Source organism: Artemia sp. Qi Xiang Cuo, chromosome 19 (assembly GCF_049724085.1).
Source record: "Artemia sp. Qi Xiang Cuo chromosome 19, ASM4972408v1, whole genome shotgun sequence".
Taxonomy (NCBI): Eukaryota; Metazoa; Arthropoda; class Branchiopoda; order Anostraca; family Artemiidae; genus Artemia; species Artemia sp. Qi Xiang Cuo.
The window spans coordinates 60,308,379-60,335,175 of record NC_142812.1 but is presented as its reverse complement, the minus strand read 5'-3'; the positions used below and the strand labels follow the sequence as shown (position 1 = coordinate 60,335,175).

At 33.9% G+C, this 26,797-nt stretch overlaps 1 protein-coding gene across 6 annotated transcripts in view; it reads left to right on the top strand.

The window, feature by feature from the left end:
• Nucleotides 1–26,797, top strand: part of Esyt2 (extended synaptotagmin-like protein 2) — a 234,103-nt gene that overhangs the window by 93,777 nt on the left and 113,529 nt on the right. For all 6 annotated transcript variants that reach the window (XM_089104783.1, XM_089104781.1, XM_089104780.1 and 3 more), the window contains exons 5-8: nucleotides 1,543–1,683; nucleotides 5,454–5,530; nucleotides 13,546–13,612; nucleotides 22,580–22,846. In XM_089104783.1, the coding sequence (XP_088960909.1) occupies nucleotides 1,543–1,683; nucleotides 5,454–5,530; nucleotides 13,546–13,612; nucleotides 22,580–22,846 (552 nt within the window). The remainder of the gene's footprint in view (nucleotides 1–1,542; nucleotides 1,684–5,453; nucleotides 5,531–13,545; nucleotides 13,613–22,579; nucleotides 22,847–26,797) is intronic.

Below are 26,797 nucleotides of genomic sequence, written 5' to 3'. Positions count from 1 at the left end.
AATAACTTCTTTAGATCCGCTTTTCTTCAATAACTCCTAGTCACTGGCTATTTTTGTTATTCGGTGTATGGCAAAATCAGGGATATACAGAGGAGGGAATTTTGGGCTTAGACCCCTTCCAGATAGGTCAAGGTCCTTACGGTTCATTTTCCCCTTATTTGCTGTTATAATCATAAAATCAGTTGTTGCTTTTTTTGCGAAATATCTACTTGCTTCCCATTTTGTTCACTAACTGAGTTTTATTTTTATTAATCTCGTTTTGTTGTAATTTAGTATTCAGTGCCACGAAACTAAACGATTTTGTTTTTTGGAATTTTCTTTGTCAGGTTTTTTAATCATTTTTTTTATTATGCCTTTTTACCTTTCATCTCAATAATTTTGTGATCTTCTTAGTAATTTCTTATATTATAAAATCTTACTTTTTTTTTTTTTTTTTTTATAAATTTATTAGAATAGATAGATAAATAAACTTTTATTTTCACCATAATCTTCATGGCACTGCCAAATTTCTTTGGTATAGTCAGATTAGAAAGCGAATATTAAAAAAAAACAAAACTAATCAATCCTCCTGATTTTCGTTATATATATATTTACAAAACTAGGCATAAAACTTTTCGCTAGCCGCTGATGGGCACAGCGTACCGGCTGAAGTTTCTCAACAGGCACTGCAACCCTGCGCGGGAGTCGTTTTGCTGTGGATTGAAGGGAGAAAAGGGTTTTGTGGATTGGGTGGATCAGACTTTCTTCGGAAATCCATGCAGAGTTTATCTCTTCTTTTTTTCAGAGTTCGTATTTTAAACTTTGTCAGCAGCTTCATACGAAATTTCTGCCTGCTTTGATACTATCATTAGAGCTCTTCTCTGAATTCTTTCTGGCCTGGCGTTTTGCTCAGCCGTCAGTTCAAAATGCCATACAGGAGCTGCATATTCACTGATGCTTATGAAGTTCATTGAAGTTTTGGTTTCCGTCTGTGACGTATTTTCGTAAGCCAATGAAATTACCATGAAGTTCATTGGTTTTCGTCTGTGACGTATTTTCGTAAGCCAATGAAATTACCATGAAGATCATGGGTTTCCGTCTGTGACTTATTTTCGTAATCCAATGAAATTACCATGAAGTTCATTTAAGTTCATTGGTCTCTGTCTGTGACGTATTTTCGTAAGCCAATGAAATTACCATGAAGTTCATTGAAGTTCATTGGTTTCCGTCTGTGATGTATTTTCGTAAGCCAATGAAATTACCATGGATTTCTGTTTTAAAGCAGTGAATGCATTGCGAATTTATGTTATATTATGTTTGTATTGTGTTGTAAATTTTCCTTCTTTATTTCCTCTTTTTACATTTTGTCCTGTTTATCATTGCGTTTGTAACGATTCATGGGCTTAATTAAATAAAAAAAATAATTTAGAATTAGAACAAGATATGAAATATAAATAAAAATAATATGATTAGCGTCCGTTTGATTAATGTTGATACTCGTGCAATATTGCATACCGTGCATGCAATATTGTTAAAAATTGACTTAATAAATTATCTTTTTAGATTTTGAAGTCTGTCTGGCCCAATGTCTCCAAATTCATTGAAAAAATCGTTGAAGAGTCAATTGAGCCATCTGTTCGTGAAGCGTTGAACGCATACAAGCTCAATGGATTCCGTTTTGAAAAAATCCGACTTGGATCCATCGTAAGGAAATATTATATTATTGTTTTCACCTAGTTGCCATTTCATGCTTTCTGAGTTTGCTGCTTACATTTTGAGGTGTTAGCTTTAAAAAATTTGATCTAATCTTTATTTTTTTTACAGTTAAAAGGGAAATTCGTGGAAATTAAACATTCCCTAATTATCCAAATTAAAAATTATCTTAAGTTACGCAGCAATTAGCCAATCAGTTGGATTGTTGTGCCGAACGCTCATATTATTATTCGCCAAACAAATAAATTTTAAATTGGGATAAATCAATTTACTTAGACAGTGAAAACAGCAGGTACGAAAGTCCAGATATTCTGATACAGCGACCGTCATCAGTAGATTTACTACTAATTCTACTGATGACGGTCGCTGTATATGTGATCAAAATATCTGGACTTTTGTACCTCTTGTTTTCACTGTCTAAATAAATGGATTCATCCCAATTTGAAAATTTATTTGTTTGTCATAGAACGGCAGTGTGGTCTAAGAAGGAATACTTCATTTAAGGTGTTGTATCGAAAATTAATATTCGCCTAAAATTTTCACAAAAGAAAATTGCTTATATTCAAAGATTAAAACTGTTTGTATTTAGACAAAAATAAGTTTAGCTAGTCATGTTAATACCAAAATTGAATTGCTCCCCCCCCTCCCACCATTGAAAAATAATCATATTGAGAAAAATGTATAAAAAATACTAATATTGAGTGCTTTTTTAACGCTAATTTATTAGTTTGACTCAGTATTCCTTAAAATTTTATTCATTGTAATAGTAAATATAATTTTTTTGGCATTTTGATTGAATTTTCAAGTGCTTATAACTCCTTAATAGCTGTTGTCTCCTCTCCCTCCATAAGAAAGGTCGAGACTTTAAAATTTTTTCTAATAATTGTTTTTTGCATAAAATTCGTTTATTTTTGGCAAGTTTTGAAAAATTTCCTTGTGAAGAAGCTTGTTTTTTTATATGGTTTCTCTCTGTTTTTTTCCTAGACATTAAAGAATAATGAAGAATAATGATAATGATTTAATAATGAAGAATAATGATTTAATGAAGTCCTGAAATAAATGGAGTTACTAGCAGAGGCGTATCTTGGGTTTTTCAGCCCTGGGGGACAATGTCATTTTTTGCCCGGAGAAAGGTCACGGATGCGTTTTTTTTCCTTTTTTTCTTTATTCTTCCTAGAGGTAATCGTGTAGAGCCAATGGTCCGAGAAGATGGGGAGAGGGCTCATTTGAAAGTATATTAAAAGTTTTAGTGCCCTTTTTGGGTGATCAAAAAAATTTGAGGGCGACTAGGTCCCCTCCCATGCCCCCTTGTTTTCCCAAAGCCATCCGATCAAAATTTTGAGATAAGTATTTTGTTCAGCATAGTTGACAGTTCCAATAACTATGCCTTTGGTATGGTTTTGGGATGACATGAACCCCCAAAGCCCCCGTAGGAACGGCTGAAAGTTATGACATTTGCCCATTGTTTACATATAGTATTTATTATTGGAAAGCATTCAGACATATCTTGGGGGGGGGAGGATTTTCTGAGGATAAATTTTCGATTGGAGATTTTTCCATTGGGAGAGAAGTTTTTGGGGGTGAACTTTCCAGGAGAGATTTCCACGGAGAGAATTTACCAGAATTCATATACGAAATTTGAAATATTTGTCTTTCCTTCTCGTTGGTGATTCCATTTTACATGTGGAAATACTCTGGGGGATATTTTCAGTGGAATTGGAATTCTCTAGGGGATTGCTAAGGAAAATTTGATGGGTGATACGGAATTTGAACTATTTGTCCTTCCTTCTCGTTGGTGATTCCATTTTGCATGTGGAGATGCTCTGGGAGAAATTTCCAGTATAATTGGAATTATCTGGGGGATTTTTGTTTGGAAGGATTTTACACGGGATAAATTCTTCATGGGGAGAATTATCACTTGGAGAAATACTCCTTGGGACAATTTTCCGTAGGAGAAACTTTACATGGGGGGTGGAGGAGATTTTCAGGAAACAATTTCAACACAGGGGGGTAGGGGTCCACTTTGAACAAATTTCAAATGAAAGTATACTAAGGAGTATTCTCAGGCGGCATTGGCCACAATAAATTTTCGGGGAGGGGGGGGGGGTCTTTGCTGCGAGCATGAAATTGTCCATGGGTAGTTTCTCTGGGGTAGCATTTTATGTAGGAGGAAATTTCTTTTGATCAATTTTGTCAGGGGGATTTTCCATGGAGGGAGAGTTGTATTTCTTAGGATTATTTGGAAAACGGAAAGAAATTAAATTGTTCCCGCTGATAGGACGGGGTAACATTAAATATTTTAAATGAACAGAAATTATTCCGTATATGAAGGGGTGCCCCTCCTCAATACCCCGTTCTTTACGTTAAAGTGTTGAACTTTTGTCCCAATTATTTAAAAACGAATCCTGAAACACAAGCGCCGTTTAATTAGAATCAGAATCTTTTTTAAAAGTACTAAAACAACTTTAGCATGAAGAGAGGGGTATTGAGGAGCAGGCAGCCCTCCTCATATAGTAAATAATTTCTGTTCAATTAGCTTTTAGTGTTACTCTTTACTTTCATTAGAGAAAACTTGCTTTTTTTTCTTTTTAATCTTCGAGAAAATGCAATCTCACCTCGGAAATATTGGACAATTCTCATAGCGTTTTAACGCTTGAACGTTGAAACGTTCAAAAATTGATGAATGTAATCGTTTTTAAGTCCCAGGCATATACTTTGCGCCTGGTATGATCAAACATTGTGTCACTGCATGTGCCGGTCTTTTTCGTTAAAAATTAAATCTTCTACTTTTTCCCTTTTTAAGATATATGTACATGGTTGTGTAAGTTTTCACTTAACCAATTAAAATAATCCTTACACAATAAAAGTTATAAATATTAAGATAATTAATAGTAAAAATGTAAAAATTATTAAAAGTTTAATAAATAAAATTTCATTTTAACTGTCCTTGACACTTTAAAGCTATTTAGCGTAACATAGTCTTCCAGAAAAAAAAAATTAATTTTTAGTCCTAAGACACTTATTGAAGACTAAAAATAGTAAACACTAAAATATTAAAAATAATTTTTGTATCTCTATATGCAATAAAAAATAAAAGAAAATTGTCTCCCTCCTGTCTGGAAAAACTGAATTCGACTAAGGCTGAAAACGGAAAAAGCAGTCGTAACATATTTTATTCTCACTTTTAGTCTTAAGAAATGAGATTTGTTCCCAAAAAATATTTAGTTTTAATTTTTTAGCACATTAGAAGGTAAAAATGTTATTTTGAGTTTATTGTTGCGATATTCCTTTAAATATTGTGTACCCAATAGTATATCCCATTATTTGGTCTGAGATGGGGGTTAGGGGCTTGACTCTGCAAGTTCGACCAGATTCGACCCAACTCTCAATGGGTGCCTGGAGAAACCTGGGGAAGGTAAGCAGGAAGGGTTTGCGGAAGCACAACATGGCTGGCCCTCATCCCCCCTTTGCACTTCCTGGCTGAAGGGCCTTGAGACGGAGATCAGCACCGCCGGTTTGGACTTTAAGGGTCTGGTGCTGTATCCTTTACCTTACCTTTAATGCGTTCATATAATTTGTATAGTCGGTATTGAATTTTTTACTACTTCTAGTGACGATGAATAATGGAAATATCAGTCATGCCCGTTGGTTTTGGACGTTAGAGTTGATTTTAGCGGAAGAAGGAGAAGTTTAAAACTCCATGCAGCATAAAATATATAATTATTATTAAAATCTGTAATTAAAGACAATATTTCTTTCAGCCCCTGCGCATTGGTGGAGTGAAAGTATATGATAGAAATGTTTCAAGAAATGAAATTATTATGGATATGGATCTTTGGTGAGCGACACTAAATATTTCAGCCTTTTTTCCTATAAAGAAAAGATTATACCTAAATCTGCTTTGCATTTCTTATATAGCTCTTGGGGATGGAGGATATGACCTTCAGGGCAGTAATATCTTCAGTTTTGTAGCCATTTTATTTGGCAAAAACGATAGCTTAATGCTATTGGCTTAGACTTAATGCTTTAGTCGCTCTTGGACGCTTGAGATAGAAAATATTTTTTTTTCTCAATTCTGTTAAATTTCGCCAAAATTTTGCAGCTTTTTTTAGACCTATTGAGAAATACCTCTTCTATTATTGTAGAACATTTTGATAATTGAACTTTTGAATGTATTTTAAGAAAATTAAGACGAGCGAGAGGTGATCCATCCATGTATGGAAGCAATTGAAGTTTTGGTAATTTTCTTTTAAGGAAATGGATCTGATAATTGTCTTCCCGAAAATAATTTTCCCTCGTATTTGAGGTGCTTTACCTCTTCTGCATCTTAAACTGCAGTTACACCGAATATGCGACAAATAAAGAGTTGCGAAGACGGTTAAATTATTATGTCTTGCTCCTGAACTATATTATACGACCAACTACGGGCATGCCAAAGAATGGCTTGGGCATGCCAAAGAATGGCTCCCGATTAATCTCCCGAAAATAAGGCTCGAAGAAAAAAAAACAAAAGAATTTTGAATTTGATTTTGAACTAGGATTTATGTATTCAACAAAAAGAACCGTTTATAGAAAAAAAGGAGGGTTTGAATTGTTTGAATACCACCAGGCCTAGGTAAAAGACTAAATAGTAAATACTGAAAAGCCCGCCTGCTGTGAAATAGAAGAAGAAGAAGAAGACCAGGCCTAGGTAAAAGATGACAGCATACCTTGCTTTGTAAACTGTTAAAATGCTTCAAACATAACAAAATCTCACTATCAGCCAAGAGCCTAGCCCACTATCCCTGCACACAGAGCATTGAAATCAACATCTATAACCTTATTTTTGAACTCCTTGAGCAAAAAGATCTACTGAAAGATATCTGAAAATATCTAATAAATGAGAAACAATCAAGCCAGTAGCTTTGTAGCCCACAGTGAAGCAAAAGGAAAAGGGCTAAATAGTATTACTGAAAAGCCTGCCTGCTGTGACATAGAAGAAGAAGAAGAAGATGACAGTATAATAGTCCTCTTGTCCTGTTTAAAGAGGGTTTTGCATATCGCAAATAAAATCTCCCGGTATTGACGGGAGTTAGTGATCTTCATCTAGAAAATAATGGTTGTGCTATGGTACAGCGTTTGACACTTCCTATGCAGATGGTGTTGGTTTAACTTCTACCTTTTGAACTGGAGGTCTTACTCCCGTCCCAAAGACAGGTATTCCAGTTTGCGGCCTTCCGTCCCATTACTGTTTTTAAAACACAATGCGAACCTTTTAAATTATTATCTATTGAGGAGTTGCAGGAAATATAAGCAGCCTTCTCCACCGCTTTGGGTTTTGCTTCGGTATCGGCTGGGCAAATAGAATTACCAGTAGTTGCAAATGCATCGATTGACACCAGTGTTTATGTTACTCAATTGATCCTTGGAGGAGACGACGTAAGATTTCCTTCTTTGGTATGTCTTTCCTTATTGTAAAATTCCCTTTGCTTCTCCAAGCTACGAAAAAGGGAGTCAATCTTGCAATTATTGGCGACTAAGAAGTATGTACCTGAGTTTTAATCAGTACTGAATTTCTGAATTCAATATTTCTGAATTCAGCAACAGTCCTCTTATTGCGTATAAGGGGCCTCTCTTTATCGTAAATCCTTTGTCTCATTTGCTGATGATATCCTCAACCAAAGCGGGAGTTTTACGTCAAACTCAGATTTTATTTTGTACTAACTGATTAAAACTTTAATGCCAGTCTTGAATTCGATTTAGAATAATGAGAAGTTGTTCTTATTAAGTGCCACGAATATTACTCATCTCAGGCTATATCCCTTGGTATCACCGTTATTAACACCGTTTACAGTATCTCTTACCTAGGCCTGTATATGATCACCTCTATCTACCATACTCTCAGTCTTCTGTTTGCTTATATATCTTGCCTTATATCTACCCCCTGTCTCTGAACAGTCTTGACACCACTGATGCACTCCCTGATATGCTGTATGTTTTTCTGGAAGATTTTTTTTTACTAAAACTAATACTTTTTAGTAATCCAGCAGAAACCATCAAAAAAATTAAAATGTCAAATCCCCCTACCCCAAGAAAGCACTGAAATGCACCTGCATTTCCAGAAAGCACTGGAAATGCAGGAAGAAAGAAACCAAAAGATAAAAACTAGCAGACAAAAGCAAAACAAGAGACAAATAAAACACACGCACACTAAAAAGCAAAATAAAAATTAGCAACTAACTAATCACTCGCCGTAAAGGAAGCTGGTACCTTGCCCAAACAACAAAACAACATAGAATTGCAACTTGAGGTATTCAGCGCACTTGCGTATTAAAACAAATAAAAATATAACTTTTATTTATAAAAATAAAATATATAAGGGCCCTAGAGCATCATCTCGTAATTGTAGAAAAACGAAAGTCACAAGAAAAAATATAAAGTGAATTTAAATCACTTAGCGACATTCAATGCCAAGCAATTAGCATTCAACCACGGAATTACTGTGTCAACCAAAATCCGTGCTACTTCTATTTTCTGGTTCGCCAAATATTCTCTCCATATACTAACATGGGCACGTAGATCAAGATTATAAATATAGCATTGTAGATCTAGAAATTGGAGTTCTAAACTTTTGCGAATACGTAAAAAGAAAACAGCTAGTCTACTAGTACTACTACTACTAACAACTCACCGCAGCACCTAGCCGCCTGAGTCCAACACAGCTACGCACGCTCCTCCTCCATCCCAATCTATTCAAAGCCTCCATTTTTACGCCCGCCCATGAAGTTCCCATTTCCTTTAGATCTTTCTTTATGACGTCCTGCCACCCCAGACGGGGATGATCTGCTTTCCGTTTAGCCCTAGACAATTGGCCGAAAAGAACAATCTTCGTTAATCTGTCATCCTTCATCCGCACAACGTGCCCTAGACACCTCAACCTTTCTTTCATTATAGCCCTAGAGAGCGGTATTAAACCACATTTTTCGTATAGCCTATAGTTTGATATACGGTCAGTCAGTCGGGTACCCAGAACAATCCTTAAGCAATTTCTCTGGAAAACATCTAGCAAATCATCATCTGCTTTTCGGAGCGCCCATGCTTCAGAGCCATATTTGACCACTGTTATCACTGTAGCTTCTAATATTCTAATCTTGGTTTGTAGACTTATCTTCCTATTCTTCCAAACCTTTTTTAACTGTGAAAAAACACCTTGAGCCTTGGCTCAAGGTGTTTACACTTGTAAACACCTTGTGTTACAAAAGTTTTGTAACACCAAGGTGTTACAAAACAGTTAGTCACTTGTGGTTTAATGTTCTTCTTCGATTTATAGTTAAGGTGTCGATCTTTTATCTTTCTTTTATGACACATATTTAGCTTTTCTTTTTGGTGTTTTCTGTTCCTTGCAGTTTATTTTCATAGTTTCTGGGATGCTAGGCTCTCGCCTTTGGCACTTCATTTATACAAACATAAAATCTAAAAGACTCGCTAGAACATCCCTAGGGCAGGTGATCCGAATAGGAGATGATAAAATCCCTAGACGGGTCCTGAAACGGCAACCTCGCAAGAGGTGTTCACCAAAAAACACCTCGCGTCGCACCTCTCAATATTCACACGGCGATCCACTCTTCAATGGGATGCTGTTTTGGCAGAGTGAAATATGTGGCAAGCTGATCAATGAAAAGTCTCTCTTTGAGGGCCGACCGCCAGGGCGAGAACCATCGCCCTGTGGTGCAGTCAACCATCGAGGATGATCTTCTGAATACGAGTACTTTCCATACACTGGATGTGTCATACCCGTTTTAGTTAATGCAATTCCGTTCTCTTAAGGACGATTGGACTTTGAGACTTAAAGAAAAGCCAAGAATTCATTTACTTTTTGATTCAGACACATGTGCGAATACCGTGTGCAAAATATTTGCCTTCTTATTTTGACTTAGAAATTTTGATTCGATTTAGAATAGACGGTTTGTTTTTATAGACTCTTAGTTTCTCTGGCTTTGCTCAATACTAATTATTTTAGGTTAAACTGCCAATGTAGGGATGGAAACATTCTAGGAGAGAAACTAATAGCACTAGCAGAATATGAAATAATATAATATTATTTGAGTAAATATGAATATGAATTGTAATGATTATAATAGGTGATGATATGAATAAAATAGATTTGAAGTTAAAGTAGGCTGGGCTGCTAGTGGATGAATTGTAGGTAAAAATAAATGCACACAAAGTTAAAATTATGTTAATATCCTAATTATACTATAGTATTAAATTACAATATGATATCAAAATAATGTTACATATTATTATAATGAAAAAGAAAAAAAGGAAAAAAATCGGAAATTTTCCATTTGTCCATTGGCTGATTTTTTTTTTTTTCAGCTCATATTTGCTTTCTTTGATTATTATATCTTAGAAATCATTATCAGAAATTACTTATAGAAATTACCTATTAAATTATGTATAATTATTGTCATAAATTCTTAAGGTCTCAGAAATGATTTACGCCAAGGTGTAGGGGAAGATTCCGTCTCTCTGAGGCTCATCTGAGAGCCCCATCCTGGAGAACAAAAAATAATGTTACATATTATTATAATGAAAAAGAAAAAATGAAAAAAATCCGAAATTTTCCATTTGTCCACTGGCTGATTTTTTTTTTTTTTTTCAGCTCTTGTTTGCTTTCTTTGATTATTATATCTTAGAAATCATTCTCAGAAATTATTCATAGAAATTTTCTATTAAATTACGTATAATTATTGTCATAAATTCTCAAGGTATCAGAAAGGATTTACGGCAAGGTGTAGGGGAAGATTTCGTCTCTCTAAGGCTCATCTGAAAGCCCCATCCTGGAGAACAAAAAAATAATGTTACACATTATTATAATGAAAAAGAAAAGAAGAAAAAATCCGAAATTTTACATTTTTCCACTGGCTTATTTTTTTTTTAAGCTCATGTTTGCTTTCTTTGATTATTATATCTTAGAAATCATTCTCAGAAATTATTTATAGAAATTTCCTATTAAATTATGTATAATTATTGTCATGAATTCTTAAGGTCTCAGAAATGATTTACGCCAAGGTGTAGGGGAAGATTTCGTCTCTCTAAAGCTCATCTGAAAGCCCCATCCTGGAGAACAAAAAATAATGTTACATATTATTATAATGAAAAAGAAAAAAGGAAAAAATCCGAAATTTTCCATTTTTCCACTGGCTGATTTTTTTTTCAGCTCTTGTTTGCTTTCTTTGATTATTATATCTTAGAAATCATTCTCAGAAATTATTCATAGAAATTTTCTATTAAATTACGTATAATTATTGTCATAAATTCTCAAGGTATCAGAAATGATTTACGGCAAGGTGTAGGGGAAGATTTCGTCTCTCTAAAGCTCATCTGAAAGCCCCATCCTGGAGAACAAAAAATAATGTTACATATTATTATAATGAAAAAGAAAAAAGGAAAAAAAATCCGAAATTTTCCATTTGTCCACTGGCTGATTTTTTTTCAGCTCATGTTTGCTTTCTTTGATTATTGTATCTTAGAAATCATTCTCAGAAATTATTCATAGAAATTTTCTATTAAATTACGTATAATTATTGTCATAAATTCTCAAGGTATCAGAAAGGATTTACGGCAAGGTGTAGGGGAAGATTTCGTCTCTCTAAAGCTCATCTGAAAGCCCCATCCTGGAGAACAAAAAATAATTTTACATATTATTATAATGAAAAAGAAAAAAGGAAAAAAATCCGAAATTTTCCATTTTTCCACTGGCTGATTTTTTTTTCAGCTCATGTTTGCTTTCTTTGATTATTATATCTTAGAAATCATTCTCAGAAATTATTCATAGAAATTTTCTATTAAATTACGTATAATTATTGTCATAAATTCTCAAGGTATCAGAAAGGATTTACGGCAAGGTGTAGGGGAAGATTTCGTCTCTCTAAGGCTCATCTGAAAGCCCCATCCTGGAGAACAAAAAAATAATGTTACACATTATTATAATGAAAAAGAAAAGAAGAAAAAATCCGAAATTTTACATTTTTCCACTGGCTGATTTTTTTTTTAAGCTCATGTTAGCTTTCTTTGATTATTATATCTTAGAAATCATTCTCAGAAATTATTTATAGAAATTTCCTATTAAATTACGTATAATTATTGTCATAAATTCTCAAGGTATCAGAAAGGATTTACGGCAAGGTGTAGGGGAAGATTTCGTCTCTCTAAAGCTCATCTGAAAGCCCCATCCTGGAGAACAAAAAATAATGTTACATATTATTATAATGAAAAAGAAAAAAGGAAAAAAATCCGAAATTTTCCATTTGTCCACTGGCTGATTTTTTTTTAAGCTCATGTTTGCTTTCTTTGATTATTATATCTTAGAAATCATTCTCAGAAATTATTTATAGAAATTTCCTATTAAATTATGTATAATTATTGTCATGAATTCTTAAGGTCTCAGAAATGATTTACGCCAAGGTGTAGGGGAAGATTTCGTCTCTCTAAAGCTCATCTGAAAGCCCCATCCTGGAGAACAAAAAATAATGTTACATATTATTATAATGAAAAAGAAAAAAGGAAAAAAATCCGAAATTTTCCATTTGTCCACTGGCTGATTTTTTTTTCAGCTCATGTTTGCTTTCTTTGATTATTGTATCTTAGAAATCATTCTCAGAAATTATTCATAGAAATTTTCTATTAAATTACGTATAATTATTGTCATAAATTCTCAAGGTATCAGAAAGGATTTACGGCAAGGTGTAGGGGAAGATTTCGTCTCTCTAAAGCTCATCTGAAAGCCCCATCCTGGAGAACAAAAAATAATGTTACTTATTATTATAATGAAAAAGAAAAAATGAAAAAAATCCGAAATTTTGCATTTGTCCACTGGCTGATTTTTTTTTTTTTTTCAGCTCAGGTTTGCTTTCTTTGATTATTATATCTTAGAAATCATTCTCAGAAATTATTCATAGAAATTTTCTATTAAATTACGTATAATTATTGTCATAAATTCTCAAGGTATCAGAAAGGATTTACGGCAAGGTGTAGGGGAAGATTTCGTCTCTCTAAGGCTCATCTGAAAGCCCCATCCTGGAGAACAAAAAAATAATGTTACACATTATTATAATGAAAAAGAAAAGAAGAAAAAATCCGAAATTTTACATTTTTCCACTGGCTGATTTTTTTTTTAAGCTCATGTTTGCTTTCTTTGATTATTATATCTTAGAAATCATTCTCAGAAATTATTTATAGAAATTTCCTATTAAATTATGTATAATTATTGTCATGAATTCTTAAGGTCTCAGAAATGATTTACGCCAAGGTGTAGGGGAAGATTTCGTCTCTCTAAAGCTCATCTGAAAGCCCCATCCTGGAGAACAAAAAATAATGTTACATATTATTATAATGAAAAAGAAAAAAGGAAAAAAATCCGAAATTTTCCATTTTTCCACTGGCTGATTTTTTTTCAGCTCATGTTTGCTTTCTTTGATTATTATATCTTAGAAATCATTCTCAGAAATTATTTATAGAAATTACCTAATAAATTGTGTGTAATTATTGTCATAAATTCTTAAGGTCTCAGAAATGATTAAAGCCAAGGTGTAGGGGAAGATTCCGTCTCTCTGAAGCTCATTTGAAAGCCCCATCCTGGAGAAAAAAAAAATATTTGACAAAAATATACTTTTCTCTTTAGTAATTACCCCCCCCCCCCTCTCTTTCTCCGAACCTGTATCTAAGGATCAAATTGATATTTTATCATGCATTTAAATCTCCTATGACAAAAATGTTTCTTTCGATTGTATTTTGCTGACTTTTTATCTTTTTTTCTATAGTTGTTGCGATGTTTTCGCGATTATGTTGTAATTTTGATTTTCTTTACAGCTACGCTGGTGATTGTGATTTCAGATTTGTTGTCAAGGGCATGAGAGCTGGAATTAAAGATTTCCAAGTGAGTTAGTTTTTTTATTTTTCTTTTTTAACCCTATTTTGAAATTATGGCTGATTCCTTTTCTTTGGTATCTTTTTCGCATATATAACAATATATGCGCTGAAAAACTCCTGGAAAAGAGGAAAATACAAGGCGGTGATAGTAAGGCTGAGTAGCTTCTGTATAAGCTACGTTCAAGCTTCCTGGGCTGGCACATTTACATGCAAGTTATTTCGGGTGCTGGGGCGCATTTCAGGGTGACCCAACTTGTAAATATATGCAAAATCTGGATCGACAGAATCAGTAGTTGCTGGAGGATTCACGAAAATATTCGGTACTTACTCGATATAGCGCCGACCACTCAAGAAGGGAAGTTAGGTTAATCCTAATGAAATATACCTAGGTATGATAAAAATATAATACTTTAGAAACAAATTTGGGCTATATATTTGCACATTAGGAGGGGGGTGGGAAGTATAGCGGGTCTCCATGCAGAATGTGTTATCTACAATTATTCTGCATGTTATGAAGTAAGAATTGTTTTCTCATTTCACACTGTCCAAATACTGTACCCCGCCCCTAATGTGCAAATATATAGCCCAAATTATGTATTTCCTATCTATTCTGTCCCTTTTTTGTCTTGTCTTACGCTTATCTGAAAGAAACTAGTGAAAGAAACCGTTTCTATAATGCGTCAAGTGATGAACAACTTGGGATGTTGGCCCTATATCATACAAGTACCAAATATCCATATTTTGTGGGTTATGGAAGGGAATAAGGTGTCCTTTTCCTTTATATATGCCTAGCCTACGATCAATAAAGCTTTCAGCAATTGTTCTGCAGTCTAATCAAAAGCCTTCGGAAAATTGCTTGGGCATGTTAATTAATGAATATATTAAATTAATTGTTAATTTTTTTTACAACATAGTTATTTTAGTTTCAAAATTAGTTAATTATGAAAAGTCATTTTACAGGAAAGTAGAAACACTGGAAATGCTTGTCCCGTTTTTTATTGCTTGTTTTGTTTTTTGTTTGTTTTTCTTTTTTGTCGTTAAAGACTTGTTGTTTGAACTTGGATTGTTTTACAAAATTAAATGTTTTACAAAAACATTACATGTTAAAGCAAAATCTTGGGTCATATTGGTGACATGTCCAATTGGTGGCCCAATGTGACAATGGCACCAATGAGCAAAATCTTGAGGGGGGCCCTCAAGATTTTGCTTCACCTTCATCAAATGTGATGAAGGTGCCAATAATTGACAAATTTATTCTAAAAAAGACTAAAAAACAGGATAAGAGGGTGCCGGAAAAAATATTGGGGTAGGGGGGTCCCCCCGTCCCTAAATCCGCCAGTGTATGTGATGAAACCTATTAGCAAGGACGAACTACAATAGAGCTAAATTGGGGCTCAGGAAGCGTTCTCAACTCACTGCTTCCATCCTGTTACAGCTGCTTCCATCCATACGTTGCTTCCACCCTGTTACAGCTCTAAATATTCTCTGAAAGCTGCCCTTCAAAAAAGTTTACCTAATCAAGCTCTAGTCCTTGAGACCAGCTTTTCAAAGTTTATAGTTCGCCAAAGCTAAATTTTAACGCCAATGTTTTTTTTTTTCGAGTCCCAAAAACACATGCTAAGCTACAAGTCCTAAACTAGATAGCACAATACAAGAACTAAAAACTGAAAATAGGAGTTTTTTTCGTCTTGTTCTTATTTTACTGTTACTAAGTAGAGGTTTCTATAGTCATCTAAAGTAGGGTACACAAAATAATTTGGCTAGCAAAGCCTTCAGTTGTTTTTGTGGGTCACAAAACAGAATAATATTAATTTAACCAAATACTGAAATGCTGAAAATATAGTCAGAATCAATTAAGATAGGAGGACACAATTGGGTCAGTTGATAAAATTAAACTGGGTTTAAGAGTTGGGTTGCAAATTTTTTTAAAAATATTACCTAATTGTCGAAGATTGTCCTTTTCGGCCAACCGTTTAGGGCTAAACGGAAAGCAGGTTGTCTTCATCTCGGGTGGGAGGATGTTATAAAGAAAGATTTAAAGGAAATGGGAACTTCCTGGGGGGGTATAAAGAGGAAGGCTTCGAATATATGTCAATGGGGGAGGAGCGTGTGTTGCTGCGTTGGCCTCAGGCGGCTTGGTGCTGCGGTGAGTTGTTAGTAGTAGTAGTATTGAAACTATTTAATTTAAGCATTTAAATTATCATTACATTCCATTATTCAATTAGTTTATCTAGCACAGATAAACTGAACTGCTTTTTATTAATATGCAGGATTCAACTTGTTTTTTTATAAGGAACCTTCAAATTATATTGCTTGACTGATGACTGATGTTTGATGACTGATGACTGATGACTGATGTTGACTGATGATCTCTTGACTGATGTTTTGATAACATCTGAATTATGTCTTCTTTGCAAACCTTCACCTATAATTCCAGCTAATTGGTCAAATTTACTGCTCTTCAATATATTTGGAAGATATACTGGGAAGGTGCTGTAATCAGGGAAGACGTGGAAGTGGCAACATGAAATTCAGACCCTATTCTGTGCTAGAAACTCGTTGCTGAAAGTCTCAATTATTGTAGAGCAGTTGTCTAACCTCTTCGTCTGTCAAGATGAGATTATTCATACATTTTTGAGTTGTGATTATTCAGGGATAATTCTGGGGATGGTTTTTAACTCCCATATTGAAACAATGAAAGTATTAAGTAAAGATCAAAACTTTAACCCCAAGGATATTCAGCAGCAAATGCAAATTTATTACCTTTCTTTGATTTTATCTTAGATGTTGAGTAAATTTTCAAAATTGCTGAAGATTGTCCTTGGTTTCAGCAAATAACCCGGCTTGGAAACTACTTGACAAGAACCCTTTGGTTAATTTTTTCCTAAAGTAGTCTTCAAAGTAAAGCTACACCTTCTTAATCTATTTCCTACCATATATTTTTAGATTATTTATTGCTTATTGTTCACCCATGTTTCGTTTTTAAATTTTGCGTCTGCTGCTACAAAAAAAAACGGCATACGGAACTGTTTTCATGAAAAATTGAACACTTGATTTTGTTTCTAATCTTTTAATACATATATAGTTGTGTAAATTTCCACTTAACAAAATTAAACAATCAGATTTCTTTCCACTGTAGATTTTATTTCATTTCATCAGATTTCATTTCAGATTTCATTTCATTTTCCCATAGAAACATAGAAAATGATCACATTAATTTTGGCAAGCTTCATAAATGATGATGTCCGTATATGTTGGGATGAGTTGGGGTTGGGAAAGCTTTGATTTCTTGGTTTTACCCTAACCATTCAATAAAGTTAAAGATCTCATAATAAAGATCTCACGTTGAAGCGTTCTTTTGACTGGGGTTCTCAGAACTCGGCAGGATTTTGTGTATTAACGGTTAAGGTATTTTCAGCTTGACAACTATTAAGCTTAAAAATTTATATAATAAATCCATTTATATAAAATTTATGTAATAAATCCATTGGATGTTCCCTCCCTCCTTTCAAAATAAGGAAAAACTTTTGGCCCTGACAATCACATTTCATTTTCACTGCCCTTGGTACTTCAAAATTTTGCCCTAATCGAACTTAAAGCTGCATGGAAATGAACAGATTAACGCCTCATAAATAATTATCTTCATGCATTCTGGGAGGATTTGAGGATTGGAAAAGGGTTGATGTTGAAGGGACGTTGCGGCTCTAATATTATTACCTTAGTTTGAGATGAGTCCCGGTTAGAAATGATTATCCAACGAAGAAATTGATAAGGCGGTAAATAATCGGTAATAATACTAAAATATGTAGGTTTTGTCGTCGTTCAATATGAAGCTCCTCTATTCACAGTAGTCTAATTTAATTGGACTCTTCTTTGATTTCTACCTAATTTCAATTCTTCAAGTAAAAGGAAAAACGGTAGATTAAAACTGCTGTCAGTGGGATTTGAATTCGTGAGCCCATGTGTTGCTACCGAATTTTCTATCCTCACACTAGAACATCCCCTATGAAGACTTTTTAATGTAGACAGTTCAATAATTAAAAATTTTTTAGTTTTTAAAACTTTAAATATTGGTCGGATCATACTTCAGATCGACTAAATGGTTTCGATTTTCTGAGAAGTAGTTATAAAACTGTAATCCAGACTAACGATGGTTTATTCAGACAAACCCGTTGACAATAATCTAATTTATTTGTGCTCTTCTTTGGTTTCTACCCAATTTCAGTGCCACGAGTAAAAGAAAAATACTAGAAAAAAAAACTACCGAACTACCGAAGTTTCTACCCTTAGACTGAGATGTCCTCTATGAAGGCTTTTTAATATAGGATGTCCAATAATTTAAAAGTTTTAGTGTTTTAAACGTTTTAAATATTGGTCAAACGATACTTAAGACGGAATCAGACTTTAGATGAACTAAAGATTTTGGCCTTCCGAAAAGTAGTTACAGAACAAAACAGAACTTTAACTCAAATTAAATTTAAATTGATTGCATAATATAATGCTGAAAAATATATTTCTATTTGGTATCTACCGATCTCTATACTTCAATTAAAAAGGAATGCTAAAAAACTGTCATCTGAAGGAGTCAAATACACGAGTCTTCTTGTTCGAAAATTCTACCTGTAGGCTAAGCCCACATAAATTTTTTTAGGGTATAATTGTAGAATAGCAGCTCTCCAGAAGTAGGCATGCTAGAACAAAAAGTGATGTATTTTCAGATTGCTAATGATATTCTTTTTTTATGGTTGAAATTACGTTTGTGACAATTAATCTCCACCCCCTGATGTTTCCTTATATAGCACTAGGCTATATGCAAAATTAACTAAAAATTAAAATGATCCCTTATTTTATGCACATTTTCAATATAATAGTCGGTACCCTGACAGTGCCCCTCCCCCTGATGGACATATATATAGTCGTATTTGTATATCTGTTCGTTGTTCTTTCAATTGATCGATCTGTTGTAAAACTGGCTACGCTGGGTAGACTTGAGATATCCAGTTCAGCCTAAGTGATTGTGCTGAATATTGGATTAAAAACACTATTTTAGATGAGTCCAAATTTGAATAATACTAGAAGAAAACATGATAATTTGAGTAGTATAAATATACTGTGTATAAGGTATTTTTTTCAGTTTGGTTGCCTATATATCCCAAGGCTATTTTGCCACAAACATAACGTTAATCATAAATAAAGAGCATAAAATTAACAATCTAAAATACCTCTCTTTTTGTTCTCTCTTTTGTTCCTGCTTCTGGAGAGCCGCTATTTGGCAATTTTACTATTTTTGAGTAGAGTTTTAATGTAGAATTTGCTATTCAAGACAAAATATTCAACGTTTTAAATTTCGTTTCAATTACTTGATTTGATTTCTATATTTAGTTATTAAATACTAAAATTCTTGTTTTTAAATTGTTCTACTTTTCGATTTCTTTTTCCTTTGAATTTTATTTATTTATTTTATTTTTAGCCTAGAGAGTAGAATCATTCAAAGTGAGTTTAAATTTTAATCAATGAAATACTTTAATTTCCGTTGAAGATGTAGGTATATTTGGAGCCACCTGAAATTTCATCATGAAAAAGTTAAATTTCAGTTGAAGATGTAGGTTTATTTGGAGCTACCTGAAATTTAATTATGAAAGATTTCAATTTCAGTTGAAGATGTAGGTTTGTTTGGAGCCACCGGAAATTTAATCATGAAAGATTTAAATTTCAGTTGAAGATGTAGGTTTATTTGGAGCCGCCTGAAATTTAACCATGAAATATTTTAATTTCAGTTGAAGATGTAGATTTATTTGGAGCCACCTGAAAGTTAATCATGAAAGATTTAAATTTCAGTTGAAGATGTAGGTTTATTTGGAGCCACCTGAAATTTAATCATGAAAGATTTAAAGTTCAGTTGAAAATGTAGGTTTATTTGGAGCCACCTGAAATTTAATTATGAAACATTTAAATATCAGTTGAAGATCTAGGTTTATTTGGAGCCACCTGAAATTTAATCATGAAAGATTTAAATTTCAGTTGAACATGTAGGTTTATTTGGAGCCACCTGAAATTTAATCATGACAGGTTTAAATATCAGTTGAAGATGTAGGTTTATTATGAGCCACCTGAAATTTAATCATGAAAGATTTAAATTTCAGTTGAAGATGTAGGTTTATTTGGAGCCACCTGAAATTTAATCATGAAAGATTTAAGTTTCAGTTGAAGATGTAGGTTTATTTGGAGACACCTGAAATTTAATGATGAAAGATTTAAAGTTCAGTTGAAGATGTAGGTTTATTTGGAGCCACCTGAAATTTAATCATGAAAGATTTAAATATCAGTTGAAGATGTAGGTTTATTTGGAGCCACCGGAAATTTAATCATGAAAGATTTAAATTTCAGTTGAAGATGTAGGTTTATTTGGAGCCACCTGAAATTTAATCATGAAAGATTTTAATTTTACTTGAAGATGTAGGTTTATTTGGAGCCACCCGAAATTTAATCATAAAAGATTTAAATTTCAGTTGAAGATGTAGGTTTATTTGGAGCCACCGGGAATCTAATCAGGAAAGATTTAAATATCAGTTGAAGATGTAGGTTTATTTGGAGCCACCGGGAATATAATCATGACAGGTTTAAATATCAGTTGAATATGTAGGTTTATTTGGAGCCACCGGAAATTTAATCTTGAAAGATTTAAATTTCAGTTGAAGATGTAGGTTTATTTGGAGTCACCTGAAGTTCAGCCATGAAATATTTTTATTTCAGTTGAAGATCTAGGTTTATTTGGAGCCACCTGAAATTTAATCATGAAAGATTTAAATTTCAGTTGAAGATGTAGGTTTATTTGGAGCCACCTGAAATTTGATCATGAAAGGTTTAAATTTCAGTTGAAGATGTAGGTTTATTATGAGCCACCGGAAATTTAATCATGAAAGATTTAAATTTCAGTTGAAAATGTAGGTTTATTTGGAGCCACCTGAAATTTGATCAGGAAAGATTTAAGTATCAGTTGAAAATGTAGGTTTATTTGGAGCCACCTGAAATCTGATCATGAAACATTAAATATCAGTTAAAAATTTAGGGTCATTTGGAGCCACCTGGAATTTAATCTTGAAAGATTTAAATATCAGTTGAAAATGTAGGTTTATTTGGAGCCACCTGAAATTTAATCATGAAAGATTTAAATTTCAGTTGAAGATGTAGGTTTATTTGGAGCCACCTGAAATTTAATCATGAAAGATTTTAATTTTACTTGAAGATGTAGGTTTATTTGGAGCCACCCGAAATTTAATCATGAAAGATTTAACTTTCAGTTGAAGATGTAGGTTTATTTGGAGCCACCTGAAATTTAATCATGAAAGATTTAAATTTCAGTTGAAAATGTAGGTTTATTTGGAGCCACCTGAAATTTAATCATGAAAGATTTAAATTTCAGTTAAAGATGTAGGTTTATTTGGAGCCACCGGAAATTTAATCTTGAAAGATTTAAATTTCAGTTGAAAATGTAGGTTTATTTGGAGTCACCTGAAGTTCAGCCATGAAATATTTTTATTTCAGTTGAAGATGTAGGTTTATTTGGAGCCACCTGAAATCTAATTATGAAAGATTTAAATTTCAGTTGAAGATGTAGGTTTATTTGGAGCCACCTGGAATTTAATAAGGAAAGATTTAAATTTCAGTTGAAAATGTAGGTTTATTTGGAGCCACCTGAAATTTAATCATGAAAGGTTTAAATATCAGTTGAAGATGTAGGTTCATTTGGAGCCACCGGAAATTTAATCATGAAAGATTTAAATTTCAGTTGAAGATGTAGGTTTATTTGGAGCCACTGGAAATTTTCTGAATGGAAGCTGCTTAATTTGCTTTTAAGCTTTTCATGGACTATTTGATAGCTAGGGCAAGGCCAATGTACATAATTTGAGTAGTTTAGAAATGCACAAAATGTGCCTCTTATTCCCCATTTTGCAAAACATGTCCTTTTTCGTGGCCTAAGTCGAAGGAAAAGTCTTCATTAAGTTTATTAATTAAGCTTAATTAAGCTATAATAAGTTTCTTCATTGCTTTTCATTTAGACTTTTCTATTCATCACATGATAATAGCTTATTTGAGCATTTTAGATTCTATTTCAGTTCAATGATTTGATTTTTATGCTAAGTTTTTGAATGCAAATTTGTTTTGGTGTTCGGCTTTAATTTGATGGGTTTGCAGGGCTCAAAATTATCCGGGCTTTCAAAATTGTCCTGAAAAATAAAAAAAAATCCAAATTTAGCTAACCTGGTTCAAGTCCTGGAGACCTGTTGCGTAGAGTACAAGGTCAAGTCCTAAGGTCAGATGACAGTCCGATCTAAAGTTATTGTAATTTCTCCATAGCCTTTCACTGTAGACCTTACTGTTCATCAGAAAATAACAATTTTTGAGCATTTTAATCTTTATTTCCATTTATTGATTTATTATTTATACTTAGATATATAGATAGATATTTACTCGTATAAATAAACAGTAGTAAACGGTAAAAGAGCATACATCATCATATACCCCCGCCCCTTCTCTGCAAGGCTCTATGGCAACACATACACACAAAAAAGGAAAATAACGAGGTGCCACCCTCTATTGACTGCGTCCCGAGAACCAAGCCGGAGCAAAGTGCCATGTGCAATAAAGCTTAGGTTTTAAATACAATCTTTTTTGGTTTTTAGTTTGATTTGTTTTAATCCGGGTTCCAGCGGTAGCTAGCAACCTAGTAAGAGACGATCACGTCCAATACTAAGAAATGTAATAGCCAGTGACTCCTGAAAATAGTGTCAAGTCAAAACAAAAATTAGGCTGCAGTATTATAACCGCCTTGTCCGAAACCCCTGTATAGGAAACTTACCATCCCGTGGCTTCAATAACGCGGATTTGGTCTTCTAGCCAAATCTATTGGCTTGAAAAATGAGATAAGTTGCTTCAACTGCGATATTCTACATATACGACTTCTTTTTTTTAGATTAAAGGGCTCATGCGGTGCATCATGAAACCATTAGTAGATGCCTCACCGTTCGTTGGAGGTCTTCAGTTGTTTTTCCTCAACAACCCTGATATTGATTTCAACCTTCTTGGTGTTGCTGATGTATTTGATATGCCAGGACTAGCTGATATCATGCGAAAAATAATTAGTGACCAAGTTGGTGCAATGATGGTGCTACCCAATAAAATAACAGTGCAAATGCACGAGAGTGTCAAAGCGGATACTTTGAAAATGCATGAACCAGCTGTAAGTAACACTGATCTTTATTTGAATTAGCCACTAAGTCGTTGCTGCCACGCCAAAAGGCCGTGTCTGGCATCGTTCACTAAGGTTTTCTCAAAGGGAAGATGAGCAACTTTTGTAGATATATTTTTTGCCTGATTATGTAGCTACGGAGCTGTTTTTTCTTATCGTTATTCTATATTGTTTCGGCCGTGTTAATTTATGTTATTTTATTTTAATGCGTGTTATTTTAATTATAATGTTTTGAATAAAATGCAAATTGGGCCATTTGTGGTTTTAACAGTGGTTTTGAAATGAACCATTTGCTCATTCGTTCAAAGGTCCTTAAGAAATTTCTAAGGTTTGTTCTGGGATCTTGCCAATTTTGTCCTGTTTCAGTTATAATGTTTTGAATAAAATGCAAATTGGGCCATTTGAGGTTGTGAACAGTGGTTTTGAAATGAACCATTTGCTTATTCGTTCAATGGTCCTTAGGAAATTACTAAATTTTGTTCTGGGATCTTGCCAATTTCGTCCTGTTTTAATTATAATATTTTGAATAAAATGCAAATTGGGCCATTTGTGGTTTTGAACAGTGGTTTTGAAATGAACCATTTGCTCATTCGCTCAAAGGCCCCTAAGAAATTACTAAATTTTGTGCTGGGTCAATTTCCTTCTATAAGAAATTCTATGTAGTGGAGAATTTATTCACGTCACTTCTTGTTTCTTTTATCAGTTCTATAAGGCGTAAATCCATCCTGAATAATGCTTTCCCCTTTTTTAGCTATACAATCGGCACCTATTCATCATAAGTCCTACTGTTTTGTGTATGCACTCCATTCGTCCTACTTGAATAAATGAATCTATATCACCTGTTTTATATTTCTCGATTCTGGAGATTATTTCTGGAACTACTAAAAAGTCGGGCTCCAAATATGTAAATATTTGGTCATATTGTCTACACCGTCGTCATAAACGTCATACCGTTCCATGATGTGATTCTAAGACCTCCAGTTGAATATAGGTTTGTGCAAGCTCCGGCCCATCTAGATCATCACCGATTTTTGGCACTTGGGCACCATGAAAAATTAACTCAACGAGAATAGTCTAACTCGTTAGGATGGACTTTTCACGCGTTCACCTAACCAGAATCATGACTGAAGACAGCCATGCAGGATGACCGTCAGGAGCGGTGCCCTTCGACGAGACTTTACCTTAATAAACAACACAGAATTGCACTAGATTTTGTTGCAATAGGTGAAATTTTATTTGGTGGGATCTTTAACCTCCTTTTTGCTATGCTATCTCATTATGAGCCATCTTGGCTAAGTGGACCTGTGCTGGTTTTAGAACTCTTTGTTCCAAGGGACATGGTTAAGATCCCTGGCAAGACCAGTTCTTTGGGCTTGGGAATTAAATCACTGATTTTACTTTGTAAGTTTAGGCATAGCTAATACAGCTCTAAATGTGTACCTGGAGAAATCTGAGGAAGGTAATCGGAAACGGTGTGCTAGAGCACAGGATGGCTGGCCCCCGGCCCCCCATTGCACTTCATGGCTGAAGGGCCAAGAAACGGAGATCAGCACCGCCGGTTTGGACCTTAAGGGTCTAGTGCCGTCATACTTATCTCATTATGGCTGGTTCCCTATTACAGTATACTATCCCCCTTGCTTAGACTTATGAGGTTCCGGGCAAGACGTTTAGGATTCCTTGTGCAGGATGTCGAGTCTTGCTGGCAAAAGCACATCACAGAGTGCCGAAATCAAAGTGGTTATCTAGTTTGGCCATTTTCAAAAGGCCGCTATTCATTGGAGGTTTTGGAGACACCATAGAAATCGAAACTTGGAAGTGAAATTGTCCTATTGCGTGAACACCAAATTCTGGAGATAAGGTTGTCATCTATAATAATGTTTCCGGTCTTTCTAATGGTATCTGTGGGAGTTTGGCACGACATTCTGTTGCTTAGGAACAACGAACATAAACGATAGCGATAAACGATTTTATTATCAAATGCCTTACACGGTCGTGCCCATCAGCGTCATTTCTTGTCATAATTAAATAAAAAAAACAAGTTTTTTAAACTGAAAGTAAGGAGCGACATTAAAACTTAAAACGAACAGAAATTATTCTGTATATGAAAGAGACTGTCCCCTCCTCAACGCCTCGCTCTTTACGCTAAATTTTTTTAATGTTTTAAAAAATAAAGTTGTGAGACAGAGTCAAACTTTAGCGTAAAGAGCGAGGCGTTGCGGAGGGGACAGTCTCTTTCATATACGGAATAATTTCTGTTAGTTTTAAGTTTTAATGTCGCTCCTTACTTTCAGTTTAAAAAACTAGTTTTTTTATTTAATTTTTGAAAGTTTTTGAATAAATGCAGGTTTTGATATTGGCTCACCGTAAATGAATAATTAAAACAAAATTTTAATATTAATTTAATTTTATTTATTTAAATGGCTTTCTCGAAACTTGTTTAATTTTATTTATGAACGTTTTTATTAGTAATAAATATACGAAACTTAAGAATTAACTTACGTAACGAACTTATATATTCATATATTTTTAATACATTTATTAGGGGGTTCGCCCACTAGTCAATACCTTGCTCTTTAAGCGAAACTTCAAATTTTGTTCAAATTCTTTAGAAATGACCGCTTAATCACAAAGGCCGTTAATTAGAATAAATAGCTCTTATGAAAGTACTAAAAAATTTTTGGCTTAAAGAGCGAGGCATTGACTACGGGGTGAACCCAATTATATATGTAATATTTTCTGTTCGTTTAAAGTTTCGATGTTGCTGCTGTTGTAGTTGAAATACTTGTTTTTTATATTAAATTTCTGATCTTTTTTTAAATAATTCTGGGAAGTCCGGGGTCCCCTTCATAGCAATGTCCCTTCCCCCATTAAAAATTCATTCATGTAAATATCCTCCCACATAACCCCTGACCCACCCCCCCCCCCCACTACCAGGAAAAATCTCCCCTGAAAACGTCTGTATACTTCCAAATAACCAATACTATATGTTAACATTGGGTAAAGTTCATAACTTTCAGCCCTCCCCCGGGAAGTTCGGGGGATTAAGTCATCCTAAAAGAAATACTTATAATATTTTCGAACATGCTAAACAAAATGGCTATCTCAAAATTTTGATCAGGTGACTTTGGGAAAAAAATGAGCGTGGGAGGGGGCATAGTTGCCCTCCATTTATTTTTGTCAATTAAAAAGAGCAATATAGATTTAAATTTCAATTCTAATGAGCCATCACCCTATTTTATAGTAAAACTTGTTATATACGAACCCCCCTGGGAAAAAAAAAAAAAAAAAAAAAACAAACAAACAAACAAATAAACACGCACCCGTGATCTTTATTCTGGCAAAAAATGCAAAATTACAAATTTTTTTAGATGGGAGCTTTAAACCTCTACATTAGGGTTCTCTGATACGCTGAATATGATGGTGTGATTTTCATTAAGGTTCTATAACTTTTAGGGGTCTTTCCCCCCTTTTTCGAAAATCAGCCAAATTTTCTCAGGCGCCTAACTTTTGATAGGTAGCATTAAACTTGATGAAACTTATATATTTGAAATCAGCATTAAAATTTGATTCTTTTGATGTATCTATTTGTATCAAAATACCGTTTTCTAGAGTTTCGGTTACCATTCAGCCGGGTCGCTCCTTACTTACAGTTCGTTACCACGAACTGTTTGATAAAATATAAAGCATTTGATTATATAAAAATCACAGCCATAGCCATCGTCATACAAATTTATACGTTGATTCGAAATATCACAGAGTCAAACTAAAACCCATCACACTGAAATATCCAACTATTAAAGAAAAAAAAACTTTAAAAACAAAACGAATAAAAAGAATAATGAACTAAAGCAAATAAATATGTACAATTATTGACGAGTGAGTCCAGTATTAGAATTTCCTGCCAACTAATGAAATAATTACCCCCCCCCCCACCCCACCCCT